This window comes from Martes martes (genome assembly GCF_963455335.1).
Source record: "Martes martes genome assembly, chromosome: 6".
NCBI classification, from domain to species: Eukaryota; Metazoa; Chordata; class Mammalia; order Carnivora; family Mustelidae; genus Martes; species Martes martes.
The window spans coordinates 8938747-8957099 of NC_137893.1; the positions used below are offsets into that span (position 1 = coordinate 8938747).

The 18353-nt window shown below is 51.8% G+C and overlaps 2 protein-coding genes across 2 annotated transcripts in view; one reads left to right on the forward strand and one right to left on the reverse strand.

Annotated features, from left to right (window-relative positions):
* The first annotated feature begins 801 nt into the window (after positions 1–801).
* On the forward strand, positions 802–8191 carry DYNLT1 (dynein light chain Tctex-type 1). The gene is made up of 5 exons (XM_080806304.1): positions 802–875; positions 3869–3910; positions 6898–7021; positions 7435–7512; positions 7797–8191. Exons 1-5 carry the CDS (start codon positions 849–851, stop codon positions 7865–7867), a joined length of 342 nt encoding a protein of 113 aa, XP_080662430.1. The 5' UTR covers positions 802–848; the 3' UTR covers positions 7868–8191.
* Positions 8192–8870: 679 nt separating this feature from the next.
* TMEM181 (transmembrane protein 181) overlaps positions 8871–18353 on the reverse strand; it is a 52587-nt gene continuing 43104 nt past the window's right edge. Inside the window, exons 12-17 of the mRNA XM_080806303.1 lie at positions 17682–17784; positions 17020–17071; positions 14656–14738; positions 13574–13663; positions 12503–12569; positions 8871–12107 (exon numbers count right to left, since the gene is read on the reverse strand). Coding sequence (XP_080662429.1) covers positions 12029–12107; positions 12503–12569; positions 13574–13663; positions 14656–14738; positions 17020–17071; positions 17682–17784 — 474 coding nt within the window. The 3' untranslated portion in view covers positions 8871–12028. The remainder of the gene's footprint in view (positions 12108–12502; positions 12570–13573; positions 13664–14655; positions 14739–17019; positions 17072–17681; positions 17785–18353) is intronic.

Genomic DNA, 18353 nt, shown 5'->3' on the forward strand with positions numbered 1-18353 from the left:
AAAAAATTTCCACCCAAGATGCAATGTGGGGGGGTTGGGGGGAGGTAGGAAAAGAAAAAATGAAAAGATGGGATTGGGAGGGAGACAAACTATAAAAGACTCGATCTCAAAAAACAGACTGAGGGTTGCTGGGGGGAGGGGGGACGGGAGAGGGTGGTGGGGAAATGGACATTGGGGAGGGTATGGGCTATGATGAGTGCTGTGAAGTGTGTCAACCTGGCGATTCACAGACCTGTACCCCTGGGGATAAAAATACATTATATGTTTATTAAATAAATTAATTTAAAAATTTTTCCACCCAGAATGTTTTTTTAATGGTCGTTAAAGAAAAAAAAAAAACTCACTTACATAGAAAATTTACCTCCGCAAAGGAAGGTTTCGTTCAGAGCTAAAGTTTCTTAATCCTGGATCTCCAGGAAGAATGAAAGCAATTTCTCACGCGGCTCATCATATTCAGAAATCCCTTTACCATTTGTTAATAGATGTCTGAACCCATTTGAATGTTCACATTAATCCACACAGTACACGCTGGAGGGAACGGCCGGACAGGAGAACGGCTTTTGCACCTTTGCTTTGTTTTAGTTGCTGCGGTCCTGTGAGCCGCCGGGATACTGAGCGGGTTCCCACGGAAACCAGTGGGGGTGGGGTGGGTGAGGGAGGACCCGAGGAGGGTCGGATCCCGAGTCCCCAGCCCCGCTCCTCGGCCGTGGGAGGGGCCCTAGAGCGGGGCGGGTCCGGAGCGGGGTAGGGGGGGCGCGGGGCGGGGCGGGAGGTCGAAGGGCGGAGCCTGAGCGCGCCTGCGCGGTGCGCGCTACTCAGGAAGGCGGAGGCGACGCGCAGGAGGGAAGATGGAAGACTACCAGGCTGCGGAGGAGGTAACCGCCGGGTCGGGGACTGGAAGGGTGAAGGCCGAGAACGCCCGGCGTAAGTGGGCGGCGACAGCCAAGGGCGTGTGTGGGCTTCCAGGCCGCGTCCGGACGTGGGCGGCGGCAGTCTCCGGGGCGGACTGGCGGTACTGGCGCCCTCCACAGCGCTGCGCGGTGACCCCCCGGCCCGGCCTGCTCGGGGCGTCGGCGCCGGGCTCCGGGGCGGAGCTCGGGGCTGGGCAGGGGCTCCCCGCACGGCGGCGTGCGCCCCGTCGTTCTTCCGGGAGGGGTGCCGCAGCCTTGGGATTTCTTCCTGGGGCGGGGCCTCTCCCGTCCCTGGCGCCCCCTGCCCGCCCCCTGTCCCGAGCCAGCCGGTGCCGGCCGCGCCCCTGGCCCCGCCGGGTCCCGAGCCTGGTTCCACGCGGGCCTGCCACGCCCCCGACCTGCTGCACCCCCTCGGCCAGCCGCCACCCGAACCTGGCCCAGCGCCGGCCCGGCACTCCTCCGCCCCACACCCGCTGCCCCGCGAGTCCGGGCTCCGCGCGGACCTGCCACACCCCCGACCCGCGGCCCCCGGAACCTGGCTCCGTGCCGGCCCGCCACGCCCCCGATCCGCTCCTCTCCCGCCGCCCTGCTGCCCCTCCGGACCCTGCTCCACGCAGCCGGGGCCGCCGGGAGACAGCTATCACTCCCTCCCTTTATTCGGCGGTGCAGACCCCCACCCTGGACTAGGTGCTCCGCGTCTGCGGGTGGGGAAGACTGTAGGCCGCATGTGCGTCTGCTGATGTTTTAACGCAAGACTCCAGAGTGACATGCACGCGTGACACGCAAATGCAGTCGCATCTTTCAGGTCTCAGGCTGTGTGAGATGCAGAAGTGTACTGTAGGAGAGCCTGCCTTTGTCTGCCGGCCCGAACCTTGTTCTTCAGTTCGGTGCTTACACCCACCACGGCTGCCATCACTTAAGTTTCATTTTCAATTTGAGTTTGAGATGTCAGTGTGAGAGCTCCTGTTTGTGGGGGAAAGACAATCTCTCATTGCCTCAATGAAGAGGCAGGGTAAAGCACACAATTACTTGCCAAGCAGCAGACATTTATTCTAACGGTGTGCTTTCCTTCAGTTTAACACGCATCCAGGGAGTATAGCTGATGGGGGCTATTATAGAAAAATAGTTGCCCGTTTTGTTCTAAGTAATAATTCTCGTTGAAATTGAAATAAGTTGAGTCCTACATATTATGCAGACTGTCAAAAATAAAAGCTATAGGTGAAGTTGGTAAGGTTTGATATTTTACCATTTTTGAAACAGTGTAAGCAGGAATGTTTGGAGGGGAAAGAAAACATCTAAGACTTAAGGACTGATGCTAGAGCTTCAGTTTTGATCTGAGTTTCCTAAGTACCACACTAATGGTCGTGCGGTATCAGTGTTTGCTGTGAACAACCAATGGGTCATTATGAGAAGACATGGTTCAGGAGCATCTAGCAAAGGAAAAGCTTTTTCTCCATAAACTAACTAATATAGGAAAATAGCTTGTATTATAGGAATAGCCATAAAACTTATGTAAGAGAAATCTCTTAATACTGTTATTCTAATTCTGGCTCCCACCAAATGGGGTGGCTAAGGGACTTCATTATTCCAGATCTCACTTGCAGATCTGTGAATTGAAGGGCTGAACAGAGTGTCTGTTTACAGGAGATAAAGCCCTAGGCCCTTAGGAGGATGAGACCTTGACTTTTTTCTAGTAGGGGTGCCTTAGGTATTTGCTAATCCACGCCACTCTCTTCTGAACTAGCCTTTTCTGCGTAGCCTCTGACTTCATGTACATACCTGGACCTTTGTAAGACTACTCTCAATTCATTGTTCTTATTTCTTATAGAAGCTGAAACTGCCCAGGGGATTCTGTACAACTCCACTTTTCCACTAAAAGTCCACTGAAATGCCCTTCAACCTTTTTCCTAGTTTAGCCACGTGGCTAGTTACACAGGGACATTTCTGTATGGTTTAGTATCACGCAAGTCCTTGGAAGGATCCTTTAAATCTCAAGAAATCATTTGATCTGTAAGATACTGCAAATTTTCATTCATTTGGTGAGTTGGCTTTGTCTCCAGGCATGCCAGCCTGTGAGTACAGCAAGTGAGAGGGCTTCAGGCGGTCTGCTCTCGATCCTATGGAAAGAAAAGGCATGGTGTGGACCGGGCCCTGGTGGTCAGCATCCAGCAGGCAGGATAGCTCACTGCCAGAAGCAGGGCATTCTGACTTTATTCCACCAGGATTCACAATAACTGAGGGCTTGGGGCTGCCCTCCAGAAGGAATGTCCAGAGCTACGTACTGTTCGCAGCACTCAGAACCTTGTGCCCATTCAAATGTACCCTGTGTAAAAAGAAAACCATCTTTAAGCTCCCGCCATTAGATTACTGGTGGCAGCCCACCTCCCTGCTCATCCTGAGGCACTGGTGGAGAACAGCTGTGCCAGCAGCCAGTGTTGTCCTGAAGTAGGACAGCATTAAAAAGGACACATAATTCTGGGGAAGTAGTATTATCATTGTATACTTTATCACTAACTGTGAATAAAAACAAAACAAAACGTCTTTAAGTTTCAAACCTCCTAATCAGTTTACATCAGGAAAGGTGTCAGCTAATTAAAACAGAAGTCAAGGAACTCGTTAAACTTCTGGTTTGTTAATGATCCTATTCAGCCAGTTGAAATGGAGAGAGAGATTGAATCTAAATTCAGGTCAGCCTTTTGGTCCATGGCATGATTAAAACAAACCAAAACCCTTTAAGTTATATACATACTCTAGACTCCTGATGGCCCCTCACCGGCTCTGTGATCCTCAAAGAGCCACTCGGCATTTCTGAGTCTCTTGGTAAAATGAGAAATTTAGTTTGGTTCTTTCTAAGTCCTCATTTCTAAATTGTGTTCATTACCTGACATTGCATTAATCAGTGCAGTGGAAACCGATCTTTTAAAGCCATCAAACTTAACTAATTTTCTTGCTTACAGACTGCTTTTGTCGTTGATGAAGTGAGCAACATTGTAAAAGAGGTAAGAGGAAGAATGCTTATTTTTAAAATGTTGATTAATGGCTTTATGAGTGAAAATAATGTGTTCTAAATACTATCTTGGAATTGTTTCAACTGAGCCTATGTGTTTTGGCATTTCAAATAACAGTTTTTACTTCAGTGAATATGTAGATAAGAATTACTCCCATATTATGAAAATTATATATTTTAAACCAGACAGGAAAAGTAATATATTAGCATTATTATTGAATGTTACTAAGACTTGAATCTGTAACCTTTTAACATAAAAGACTCATGGTCATGGTATGCAAGTAAATGTTTCTGGTGTCGAATAAACAGTGAATATAAAAAACTGATTAACTTCCAGTTACTTACGACCTGATGATCCAGGTGGGGCTTACCCGTTTGTCTTATATTCCTGAACTACCTACTTCATCATTTTTCACCATGGTACCTCCCTTACATGATAGCAGTGGAAGACAAAATAGGGTATTTGTTCATCATTCATTGGAAAAATACGTATCAAGGGGGCATTAGGGACTGACTATCAAGGGGTTTACAGTACAGGGCGGGCCCAGGCAGGCACTTACCAAATCCTCACACTGGAAAATGTAAACGTGGATTCCCTGTGTGTATCGTGTGCCACTGTACATGGTGCTGTGAGGGATCTGACTCACCTGGTATATTCACAGCTACAATCTGGAGAATGAGCAGGAGTCGTGTTAACTCCGCAAAAAGAGGGGCAGACATTCCAGGAAGTGTGTGCACGTGCACAGACCCTGTGGCGAGACTGTGGATGGTGTGTTTGAGGGACTGGAATGAAGCAGATGGGCCTGGAGTAGTGCAGAGGCCTGGGGCGGCGGGAATGAGGCCAGTACGATTTTCCTTATTAGTCCCTTCTCTTCCTGTGTAAATGGAGCACAGACTGAAGCCATCAGCCAGAGGAAAGCCATTAGATGATCGAAGTTTAAAGTGCCAACTGAGAGTATGTGTGTAATTTGGAATTGACTCTAATGCAGATTATTATCTAATGCCAGAGTGATGAAGAACCGCAACCTGTTTTTGTGACCAACACCAAAAAGCAAAATGATTTTGTTCTACCATATGCATTATTCGCCAGCACAGGTGATTTTCTAGTTGTTCAGGATCTGTAACGGTTTGCTTTTGTTTTTGCACACGGTGTTTCTTACAGAACAAGGGGCAGGGCGTGGGTAGCAAGAAGGTGCTGGAGCCGCAGTCGAACTGTGAGAAGTGGGGATGGCTTGCTGTCAGGTCCCCTGTGATCTCACTTGTTTTCAGCATTGTCTTTGACTCAGTTGCCAGGCAACAAGTGCAGTTGAACATAGACTCTTCACAGTCTCCACGGTGGCATAAAGTAACATTGCTGTGGTACTCTCACGTGGTCACTGTGTCAACAGCTTTTTCGCCCCTGGCAATAGGTTAATTGTTCCCTTGAGCTCTTTTAAGGATTGTGCAGTAATAAATTTGGGTGAGTCCAAAATTGGAGGGCAATTTTCCTCCCTCCCTGAAAAACAGTGAATTCCAAGTGTATGTGGAGAGAGCTGCCAAAGTTAGAGGCTCAGCTTGAGCGATGCCCCCCTCTTCTTCACCACCCCCCCAACTTCTTTGACCAATATCCAGATCTAGTAATAACCGTGTCCTTTTAAACGAGGAGCACCTATGTCCCCACAACCTCATTTTATCCCGAGTTGGGAAGGGGGCAGAACATGTCAGAGGATGAGAAGAAGCTATGATAATGGGTGGGGGGTGCAGGGGAAGGCCAGAAGCTAAACGAGGTGTGTTTAATGTGACTGCTCAGAGTCCCAGGATAAATGGGTAGAAATCAGGGTGTGATTATAGGTAGCTCTTTGTTCCTCAAAAGCAAGATCACTGAGCTTTTGTCCCAGACAGTAGACCCTAATCCATCTCGAGTGTGTACAACTCAGACCCCAAGACTGTTTTTCTCTGCATGTCTGAGGACAGAACTGGGCCTTCCCCAAATGATTTTAGGTCATAATTGTCATCAGAATTCAGGTTTCTGGTTTCTAGCTAGAAAAGGGGTAGAGAAGAAAGCCACTTAGTTAGAGGCAGGCACACTGGCATCAGCATAAAGAGGCCCAGAAAATCATAAAGTGGTAATAGCCTAACTACAAACTTGAGCAAGAGTAGGGGCAACCAGCCGTACGTATTCCTGAGTAAACTCTGAACCCTCTCCAGGATGCAGGATGGAAAGACAATTTCAAACAGAAAAATTCATCATAAGCTTAAAATAATTTTTGTAAATATATAGGGCTCGTTTTTTATTATCTGAAAAGTACACTTACGTATTAACATCGCCAGAAAATGCGGGATAAAGGAAGTATTTTGGAAGACACGATTATTTGGGTAGGTTTGTATGTTGTCAGTTGTACAACCAGTAAGGATTTTTCTGTCTGCTATACTTTTAAGAAAGGAATGGGCAAAGGAGAATATTTTCTAGCCTCAGTAGGAAAAAAAGATTATCTCCAGGTACCAACTACAACAGTCGACCGTAAATTCAGTCAACATGTTTTTAAAATTTGACAGATCTATATAAGTGTGGATTTTAGAAAATGATATAAAACTTAAGTTTTAACTTATTATTAACTGTGCCTGGATGGCTTAGTTGTTAATCATCTGCCTTCAGCTCAGGTCATGATCCCAGGGCCCTGGGATTGAGCCCCACATCGGGCTCCCTGCTCAGGGGAAGTCTGCTTCTCCCTCTCCCATTTCCCATTTGTGTTCCCTCTCTCACTGTCTCTCTGTCAAATAAATAAGATCTTAAAAAAAAAAAAAACAAAAAAAAACAAGAAAAACACTTAATGAATGAGGACGCTGTTAAACAAAGGTGTATTTGTGAAGGGGCGCTCATGGCTTTTGCTCACGTTTTATGCAGATGATGTTTCCACAGTCTTCGGGTGAGGAACTCCGGTACCAGCCACAGGGTGCTGGGCGTCTTCTGCTAACAGTGACCTCTGCTCTGTGTTCCAGGCTATAGAGAGCGCGATCGGTGGCAATGCCTACCAGCACAGCAAAGTCAATCAATGGACCACAAACGTAGTAGAACAAACTTTAAGCCAACTCACCAAGCTGGGAAAGCCATTTAAGTACATCGGTAACGTACCTCTGCCTCTCGTACATACTGTGGGGGTTCTCGAAGCACTGCTGAGAGGCGGGACTGGTGGCAGAAGAGAGGCGCAGCGGCGTGTGACCTCAGAGCACGTGCGCAGCAGTACGGGCAGGTCCCCGTGCCGTGCGCGTGACCCCCGGCGGGCCTGGCGGGCGGCTGGAACAGTTGCAGGGCGCCCGTTACGGGACCTCCCAGCACTTCACACCAGACGCTTGGAGAGCAGGCACGGGGGTAGGGCGGGGGCAGGCTGTGGCGTGCCACTGTCACAGGGCCAGTCTGCCCCAGTGGCTGTTCCGTGGACACCTACCACGGGATCCATGTCCGAATGCTGAGAGTAGAACGAGAGAAAGGTGTGTGGCTAAGTAGATTTCTCTAACAAACATTTGTTTTCATTGAAGTGACCTGTGTGATTATGCAGAAGAACGGAGCGGGGCTGCACACGGCCAGTTCCTGCTTCTGGGACAGCTCTACGGACGGTACGGTCTCCCCTTCGCTCGGTGAACGCTTGTCCTGGGCCTCTCCCTGAGGCTGCGTGGCCTCCACCCCGCTGAGACCTAGAGTTTTCCAGGCAGGGTTTTCTGAAACACGTACTTGGATGTTTCCGGTCTTGGGATGCATGCCTACCACAGTCCCCTGCCGACACCTTGCAGACAGCCCAGGCTGAGCGGCCTTCTCTGTGCGCGGGCCGTGCAGAAGTGTGAGAGGTCGGGGTGGCGCACCCCGGGCTCCCTGGGCTGAGCTGTGTGCCTTCTCCCCGCAGGCAGCTGCACCGTGCGGTGGGAGAACAAGACCATGTACTGCATCGTCAGCGCCTTCGGGCTGTCCATCTGAGGCTCGCCGGGCCTCCGCCTGTGCCTGCGCGCGCCGCCTCTCCCCACGGCCGCGGGCTCCGGCCAGCATCTTCCTCCTCCTCTCTCTCGTGGCGCTCACGGTGTGGAGGACAGCCAGGTGACTGCCCTGTTCTGTGAACGGCATAGCCAAGTCCGAGGACTGTCATCCTGGGTGCTCAGGCCTCTGCTGCCACTCTCTTAACTCTGAATATTTCTTTTCAAAGGTGCTAAAAACTGAAATCTGCTAGTTTGAAACTTTCTCTCAGATATACTAATTTTCCATACTTTGTACTTTGGTTAGAAGAATAAATTATTCCACTTTGAAGTTTGTGTTTTTCTTCAGAGTCTAAATGATACCACAAATGAATTCTTCAGACTTCACTGGGAAACTGCAAAAACAAAAAGGAAAAGTTACGATCTGTGTCGGTCCTGTCGATTGCAGGGTGTGCTGCGTGGACCCGCGGGTGCAGGGTCCTGCGGCTTCCGGGAGCCGGCCAGCTGGTCCCCGCTGCGGCCGGGGCTTCCGGCCGCACGCGCTGCCCGGGCGGTGGCGCGCCAGCTTCTGCCCCAGCCTCCTCCCCTCGTCAGCTGCAGTCCTCCAGAAATGTGCTAGTGCTGCAGGGCCTCCCACATGTTTTCACCGTCATTCATTTTGTGTTCACAATTAGGCCCTTATTTCTAAATCAGTGTTACACAGAAACCACGCTGGGAGGCTATCTGATGGACTGAAAGGTGTTATCTAAGGAGGGAGGTGGGCCCCAAGCCCCAGTCTGTGACCTCACCTTCAGTGCTCATCCACGGGCCACGTTCACACAGGAATAAAGACATGCTTTGTGTCCACTTGCTGAAATCAAGAAAGTTCTACTTTTGGCCTTAAAGCTCTCATGCCTGAATGGCCAAATGAACGCACGCAGGAGCAAATAAATGCCGTAAGAAAGGACTGAGTATGTAAAGTTCATTAACATTTACCAGAAAGGAAGTTTCACAATCAAGCCATTCCCAAGTGTAAGTTTGCCATAAATAAACATTTATTCACTTTTGATTGAATACAATGATCGTTCTGTCGTCAGGGGTTCCTGTGCTCATGGACAGTTCTAGGATCTGTTAACAGAGTTCTAGCTTTCCCTTTGAACTTCAAGTTTTTATTTTACAAATATGTACAGTCTTTTTGTAAAAAGGCAGTTTTCAGTAGCAGAAAATTCTGTTTCACTGTGTGGTATCATAGTTACCAGTATATCTAAAACATGTCAAGTCAACATGAACAGGGTAACAAGATGTCACAGACTAAAGCGACTTCCCTTGGGCCTGGGGAAAAGATGTGTAGCTTTTTTCCCCCAAAAGTCTAACCTCTAAGGCAATTGGTTTCTAAAGTCCTCAAAATACATAAATATTCTTTAGTGACTTAACTCGTACTCACTAGATGTCCCTTTTCACCATCGTGTCTCTGAGCTTCCATGGTTTTCCCTGGGAGGAGGATTCCAGGAAATAAGTCACTGACCATACTGTGACCGACTTAACACAACTGCACCTTCAGTAAGTAGTTCATGGAATGCTTGAGGCTGGTGACAGTTGTCTTGTAACCTGCCCATTTAGTGGGCTGGGTTTACGTAATGTATCTAAACTTTTACTGCAATCTAATTATGTACAGGAACAATCTTACAAACCTTGAATATATTTTATATATCCCCTTCTCTAGCCTTTCAAATGGGGCTTAAGAGAGAGAAAACTGCATCACTTCACTGCTGTAATGATTTAATAATAAATCAAGCAGACCTATTACCCACACGGATAATGATGCTCTCCCTAGGGAAGCTGAATACATACGGTCATCTTCCAGGTTCCCCTAGACTGGACCAGTGTAAAAAATTATCCCAAAGATGATGTTATTCAAGCCATTACCATGGAAGAACTAAAGTCAGCCCTTTGAATTTACAACTGAAGTTTGCAAAACTGATACTCTCCAAGAAAAAACAAAACAATTTTCTTGCTACTGTCTAAAGTTTCTGGCAGACTTTAGTGTTTCAACCTAATACCTACGGCATATATACTACATGCTAAATGCTGTATACTTTAAGCAAATTTTTACATGGAGTACGTAATATGTTGATACATATGATACACCGGAGACTACTGAAAATGCATGATTTAACAAGAATCATTTTCCCCTTATGTACTTCCTTTTATCATTTTTTTGTTTCCAACTTAGTTACAAAAAGTAAATAAACACTCCCATATTTTCATTTCAGTGACTTGATGCCATGAAGAATCAAGTATGAAGGTATCAGTCATCAATTTATAATATAATTATACTACAGGACGCAGACAGGTGTTAAAAAGTTCTAATGTGTATGGCTAAATGCCTCAAATAGTTTACATTTACTGATAAATAACAGCATTCCAAATTATGGACATTTAATAATAATTATAACTTGTAAACTATATCACATATTAGAATACATTAATTAGCACAAGTTTTCATCAATTTACATTAAATTATACTTAGTAGAAGTTGAAAAAATTTGGTAAAAGAAAAAACTTTTCCAGTACCTTGGAGTACTCAGAATCAAAAAAGTCATCACACCATTGAAAATGTAAAAACCATGTAAACTTGAATTACCCTTGCAATAACAGTTGTTTTAATTCAAACTTTTTTATATTTACAAGGTTTTGAAAACAAATGGAATCCATATTAAAGGTATGTTATCACTAAAGTTCAAACTAAACAGAGAGATGTGAAGTCGTACTGAAAAGTCTCTCATGAACCTCTAGAAGGGCCCAATCTTACCTAAAGTGGAATCCAATTTTGAGCAATTGAGAGTTAATGCATAGATGGAAACAACGCAGGTCCTGCTTGCGGAGCGGCGCGATCCTCTCCTACCCGCTGTGTCTGCCCCGACGCCGTCCATCGGGGGCTTAGCCGTGACCGTACGTCAACGGTTCAAGAGAGACATTATTTCAGAGGAAAGGGAAAGGAGATCTCTATACCGGACTTATACTCAGTCTTTGACGTAAAGGAACTGGCAGCTCTCCAGGGCCTTCTATGATGCCACAGACTGAACAGCTGGAGACAACTTTCCTCTTTGAGAGCAGGCCCTCCTCTTCCCTGGCCGCTGGAGGGCGGGGCGTGCTTCCCAGCAAGTGACCTTCTACCCAGGGATGTGCTGCCATGAGTCACCGAAAATGTTTTACTTCCTTTCATCTAGGCTTCAAATGTGAAACTGAAAAACTTTTTCACAGTAAAGAGTCTAAAACATATCAATCCTTTGTTTAGCTTTCACCAAAAATTATCATTCCATGGGGTGTTCTCTCTAAAGGAGTCGTAGAAATGACAGCTTACGGGAACTGTAGCGGATACCCTCTTCCCCATCCCAGCCACAGTGACAACCGTTCACATTCGTGCACGTTCCCGCTCACATGCACACGCGTGTACACAGTCTCTTGGAAAACTATGGCAGCAAGACCTCTTCCCTGGAGCTGGCACTTGTCGGTTATCTTACCCTTTCCTTAGGAATCTCAGCCAGTGCTCCTCCGAGCCCCACGAGCCGAGCTCTGCCCGGTGGTGATGGTGCAAGACTAGAACCTGCTCGCCCACCACTTCCCTCATGAGCCATTACTCAGGCATTTCACACCAGAGACGGGAGTTACTCGTCACCTGGGACGCTTGGTTACCCAGAGCACTCGATGGGGAAGCTCTGCCCTCCTGAGACAGGCACAGAAATAGGCTTCCCTTAGAGCTTAAAGGGCTGAAACTGGTACAGGACGGGGAAGAAAGAGGAGAACCATGCTGAGGACCGCATTCATAAGGGCTTTCTTTCCATGGACTTGGAATTAGCAGATTATCAAAAAAAAAAAAAAAAACTCTACTAAAAACAGGAATAATTACCTCCTCACCACTAAAAATGAACTCCTTCTCATCTGAAATCTTTGAAAAAGGATTTGGCTGTTTACATTTATCAGCACCTCTCTTCCCAAATGCAGCCAATCTAAATAAATTTGGCCCAATGTTTACATTTCTCCTTGGTTTTGGTTTTCCTTTCAAAAATACATAAACAGATAAGGACCAGGAAATCTCTGCTTACGAGACAAGCCCAAAGGCCAGCCGGAGCGGGGAAGGCCGGGAAGCAGCGCCTCGGGAAAGCGTCGGGCCTCCAGCGGCTGGGGCTCAGTCGCTCTCGGAGCCCTCCTTGTACTGCGCCCGGATGGCCTGGCCGTTCTGCAGGGGCATTTCTTCATAGTCACTCCTGTCACAGAAGAGACCCTTGATGCCATTCGGCTTTTGATGGCTCCTCCTCTGTTCTTCTCTTCCACACTGAGGTGCCATTCCGGCAAGAAGGTGCTTCACAGCCCCGCGCTCCCCATATCTATCGCCCACGGCTCCCGCCCGCCCCTCGCCCCCCAGCAAGCCCCGCCCCCCCCCCCCCCCCCAGGAAGGACAGGTCCTCCCGTGGTCACCGCCCGCCCGTGCTAACTGTCCCGGAAGAGGGAATACCACTGAGTCGAGTCAGAACCATGGGCTCGCAGGACACGCCCAGGTGAAAGAAACATCATAAAGCCTTGAAAATCATTTTAGAACGACCGGCGGCCTGTTCAGTCAAGGCACGAGAGCAGGCCGAATGCTCGGGAGGCGGTGGCTTACCCGTAGATCACGTCATCGTCCGAGTCGTTCAGCATGGAGAACGCAGGGTTGTCTTTCAGCTGGGACTCTGGAAGCCAACAGAAGCATCTTTAAGTGATTAGCCCGGGGGGGGGGGGCTGCTACAGGGAAAGGACAGGAGCCCAAAAGAGCGGGAGTCCAGGGGCGCCTGGGTGGCTCAGTGGGTTAAAGCCTCTGCCTTTGGCTCGGGTCATGATCCCAGGGTCCTGGGATGGAGCCCCGCATCAGGCTCTCTGCTCAGCAGGGAGCCTGCTTCCTCCTCTCTCTCTCTCTCTCTGCCTGCCTCTCCACCTACTTGAGATCTCTGTCAAATAAATAAAATCTTAAAAAAAAAATTAAAAAAAAAAAAAAAAGAGCGGGAGTCCAATCCCAGCTTCCACCGTTTATTATCTGTGGGACCCGAACAAATCTCGCCTCCCGAGCCCGTTTCTCACGTGCAAGCCGGGGGCAGCCTCGGACCTAGCAGGCTGCTGGGCAGACCGAGCCGGGGAAGCGCCCCGAGGCGAGACGCTCCAGGAGGAGCCTGTGAATGGCAGCCTCGAGCCCGCTACTTCTCCGGAGTCCGCGGGGGTCGCGGGGGCAGAAAACACCCCGGAGACCAGCGGCGCCCGCCCGGTTCCTCCCACCCCTGGGAAGGGCGGGAGCCCCGCCGTCCAGGCTCCTCCTCTCAGCAGGGCCTAACCGCGCCCGTACCGCGGAGCGGCCGCGAGGCTCGAGGGACACGTTCTCACGAAGGCGCTTCGGGAACTCACACAACATGGAAGCCGGGTGGTGGGTCGGAAACGCCACCTCGCTGCCCAAGCTCCAGGACGTCTGCCTCACAGTCTGGCTTTCCCTGAACGGCCACGGCGCTAGCACTCGACAGACTTGGCGTCACACGGCTGAGGGACATGCCTGTGCGCCGGGCCCCTCTACCGGAACCTCTGCTCCCGTCCTGGGCCCTAGCGACGCAGCCCGGGCCGGGTTCTAACCACGACTGGGCCCCCTCGGCCGCCTACCTCGCCCCTCCGCCAGGGCGATGCGGCCCAGCACTGCGGCCGCGGGGTGACTCACCGTACAGGGCGTTCTTCGACGGAGAATACACAAAGGCCAAAGTGTAGAGGTAAAAGTTCAACAGGCCATAGAAAGATAAGAATTCAGCTGGTGATACTGGTCAAGGGAAATGAGCAGCGCCCGGACACCCCGTATTTGGACATTTCAGCTGGGGTCTCTGCTTTCCATCTGGCTGCCCCCTCCACCACCAGCAGTCCTTTCCAGCGCTCACCACCAGCGAGGACCCAGACAGCAGGATGCCACAGGGCAAGCCCACAGCCGAAGGTCACCGTAGCCTTTCAAGGTCATCTGTAAGTAACAGGTGCACCGCGCTCTTTTCTATGGGTGGAAACCCTGAAGGTGGCAGGACCTGATGTGATCAAGTTACGCACAAAGGGCAGGAGGGCCGAGCGCGCAAGTGGGTAAATCAAGACTGAAGTGAAGGCCGGGACCGGTCTCTCCAACCAGTCGTTCTTCGTCTTCTCAGTGGAACAGACCCCTTTGAGAAGCTGCTAATAGGTTAGTGTCAAATCCAGCCACTAAAATTTGAAAAATCTTGCATTAATTCTAAGCATGGAAGGGCCCCCAAGAAAGAAGCTAAGCTGTAAGGGAGTAACTCTAAAGCGCCCCCTGATGGACACCATCGCTGAAAGGGGGCGTGGCGAGGCCGTCCACGGCCAAGCGCCGGAGGAGTTCAGTGCGGAGACAAGCCGCCCCGCGGGCCTCAGGCACACGTAGGAACCCAAAGGGCGTCCTGCTATCTTATGAGTCCTTCCTGGGGACACAGGTTTAAACTGCCCTCATCGCCACAACCCGTGGATACTGCAGCTGGACACATCTGGGTGATGGGGAGGGAGGACTCTCAAATCGGGCTCCGCCTCCCCTCAGTGCTGTGGGGAGAAGAGGCACCTCGGACTGCCGCGAGGCTCCGCACGGAGCTTGGGTTCCTGAAGAATCCCCAGGGACAGGAGAGCAGGGTGGCAGCGAGAGCAGCTGGGGAGCGTGACTCCCTCGGGACCGAGTCGCCCTGCCGAGCCCGAGCGCGGCCCGCGGGCACCCCGTGCGCGGCGCGCGAAGCCTGAAGGCTCCGGTGGGAAGGATATAGTTCTGGTAGTGCGCGGACAGTTCGGCTACGAAATTGTCTTGCAGTACTTGCGCTCCAAACCTTAAGTACAGGATGACGATGCTGGAACAAGGGGAAGGGACAATAAGTAAACACAGGCGAGGACATGGCAGGAGCTCCCAGAACTCGTCCCATCCTCCCCGTGCGCACGGTCCCTTCGCGACCATTTGCGCACGGACCCGCGCGCGCAGACGCACCCGTGCGCGCCCACGCGCCGCACCACCCCCGCCCCGGCTGTTGGGCCTCAGACCCGGCGTTGGGGCCGCTGCTGGGGCCGAGGCAGCGAATCGTGCCACAGACCATGTCCCCGCACCGGGGCCTCGGAGCATCCATCGGCATGTTCTCCTCGCTTCCGCCTTAGACCTCATTTCCAAGACCAACCCCAACCACAAATGACGAGGCCCTGAGGAAAGTCTGCCTCCCCCCGGCCACGTGTCCCTCCGCGGGCTCAGCCACCCTCACGCGAGGATGCGCCGCGCGTCTGCGCAGACACCTGCCTGCGGGACCCGTGATGACAGAAGGGTCTGAGGGCGCGGAGCTCCGCAGCCGACGCGGCTCTGCCCGGAACGACTCCGCGGCCTCCCAACCGGCACCTGCGCTCATGCCCCTCCCCGTGCTCCGCTGTCCGCGAGGAGCCAGCCCGACCGCGAACACAAAAACGCAAGTCGGAGCTCTTCCCCTCCCGGGCTGGCTCCCTGCTGGGCCGGCAGGGCCTGAGCTCGCCCCTCCGCGGACGGGCCTCCCTTCACTGTCTCTCCTCCGGGGACACTGCCGCTCCTCCTGACTCAGCGAGTCCCCTGCCGTCCCCATGTCTGCAGGGCTCCCCCGCCAGGCCCCAGGCCAAGCGTCCCCTCCTCCGAGAGGCGTCCCCTCCACTCCTGCCCTGTCACACCTCTTTCCACTGCAGGACTTGGGCTGTTCATCTGCTTGTGTGTCACCGCCTTCCTCCATCGGAACGTACTCCCCGTGACGGGGAGGAGCCTGCGGCCCGGGGACCGGAGCAGACACTCCGGACGCTCGTGGACAAAGGAATGAGGCCCCTGAAGTCGCATAAGAACGACCGCAAAGGCAGAACGACCTCTCGGACTCTACGGAGGCCGCTATGGGTCTCCCACTCCCGGCCTGTGGATTCCGACCGCGCGAGGGTGAGGACGTGCGAGGGGACGTGAAGAGTGTGTGCGTGTGTCTGTGTGAGAGAGAGACTGTGTGTGAGTGTGAGGGGCTGTGAGAGCATATGAGGGGCTGTGGGAGTGTTATGAAGAAGGGTGTGAGTGTGTGTGAGGCAGCGTGAGGGGCGAGAGGGAGTGTGTGGGGTGTGCGTGTGTGAGGCGGTGTGAGAGCATGAGTATGAGGGGGTGTGAGTGTTGTCAAGAGGTGTGTTGAGAGTGTGAGGGGGCATGAGAGGGTGTGTAGGGGTGTGTGTGTGAGGGGGGCTGTGTATGTGTGAAAGGGTGTGAGGGCACACGAGGGAGCGCGTGTGGGAAGCAGAGCCGGCCTGCGCGCCAGGTGCTGAGGAAGGGCTGACTGCGCGCACATGCACTGCTGTTTCCAGGCGAGTGCAGATGCTGAATGAAGCAAGTCCACACTGAATTCGGGCAGTGAGCGATGAGCACGACCCGCAGGGGAAGGGACACGCGTGCCCACGGGAGGCCACAGCTCAGGCAGCCGGGAACCCTGGAGCAGCCCTGCAAAGCTGACCTCTCAGAGCCTCCTGCGGCTCCTGCCCAGGAAGAGGGCTGGCAGCCATTTACTTGCCTCAAACCTCAGAGAAAGGCAAGTGACTAGATTTTCTTCTCTCTGGACTTGGATTTTAGCAGAAGGTGACAAACCACTACCAACCCAACAACGATCAGGTATGTGTTCACAGAAACGTCGTCACCGGGGCCTCAGCCTCCATAGCCTCCCGCCGAAGTGTCCCCTGCCCCGGGGCCACCGCGCTGCAGTTCAAGGACCCCCACGGTACCAAATTCGAAAGCACAGTCCTCCCCCCCCCGGAGCACCAAAAGGATGCCAGCTGCCAAGCACACACGCGTGCTGTTCTAGTTCTTGACCCCGCACTGGGCCATGGCTGCCCCAGCTACGCGGTGCCCGCAGAACGAGGAGGAGCGCCAGCAGCGCAGGCCCGGGGGGCCCAGTCCCCGCAGTCCCTGCGGCGCTTACAGCACGACATGAGCTCTCCCACGGACACTCAGGGTCCGCCCTGTGCAAGGGGCCCCCTGACCTAATGAACAGATCTGGCTGGAAAAGCCCTAAAATGAACTCTGTAAAAGGGGAAAAAAGATATTCATGACAGGAAAATACAAATGCGCTGTTTTGCTTCTTTCAAGAAATAAAGTCTTCTTACCTAATGACGAGCACTACAAAAGTCAATGCAGTCAAAAATTTTAACCTGAGATCTGAAAAAGAAACAAATACCCCATTAAATCACTTGGGAAGTAAATTCCACTCTCATCTCTGGGAGCTTAAACATAAAGACAAAAATAAACAAAGCCTCCTGAACAAAACCCCTCCTCCCTCTGGACTTTAAGCCTGTGTGCACCTGAAGCCCAGAAGAAATGCTGTCCCTCCCCAAAGTCAAGGAGGGTCCCCAGAGAGACCGTGGCCATTGTTATTTGGTTGTAACAGATTGGCGGAGAGGAACGTAGGAGATCAGGTGAGTTGCCCTGACCCAGGACGAGGAAAACGGCCCCGGCCACATCCTCCACAGGGTACAATTCTGGAAGGATCCAGGAAGCTCCAATAGCCACACTGGCACCCAGGGCCCCAGGGCCCCTCCACCCCACAGGCCTCCCTCCAGTTCTGGCCTGAGGCACTGTCTGAGTTACCCATTCGGCCCTGTTGTGGCTCCCCAGGGACCAAAGGCACTGGTGCCCCCAGCATGAGGGTGTGGGACAGGTCCCCATCCAGGTCAGGCCTCTTGCTGGGTGGACTCCAGCCACTCCTCCCATCGTGTGAGGTCGACTCCTGGCCCTCCTCACCTCGGTCCGTTCGTCATGGGGCACTCACCTACATAAGGCATGTGACGTAGCTCAGAACAGGCCCGCACTATCAAGAACAGAAGGTATAAAACATACACAGCTGCCACGACCATGAAGAAAATCTTCATTCCCTAGAACCACACAAGATGGGCAACTGAATAAGAACAGGGGCTCAGCACTGCTGCTCCTCCCAACACCCCCAAGCGGGGGAGCCGAACATTTTTAACAGGAGCTCAGAATCCTGAAGGTCACTCCGTAACAGACATGTTCCCACCACTGCGACTTGCTTCTCTAGACTCGGCCTCTCATCCTGTCTGTGAGCACAGGTGGCTCCCCCAGGGACAGCCCCAGCCCTTGCTGGTCACGTGAGCCGGAATCCAAGCTCCTTCCATGACGCACGGAAAGCTCCTGGCACAGGGCCTGGGATGTGGCAGGTGCTTGGTACACCAGGGGCGGGTCTTAGCTTTTTTCAGTTTTCTGGAGGTCTCTGGTAACAGGCACAGGCCACTGACTGAGAAGGGGAGAGGTGACCATAACCACGGTGACAGCTGCCTTGCTCAAGTCCCTCCGAGTGCCGGCCAAGGGCTTCTTGTTCCCGGTCAGTTCCACCCGCACAGTAGTATCGCAGTAGTACCCTTAGGAGGGACCGCAGTAGTACCCTTTCTGCAGAGGGAAAACAGAGGACTCGGGGCGGGTGGGC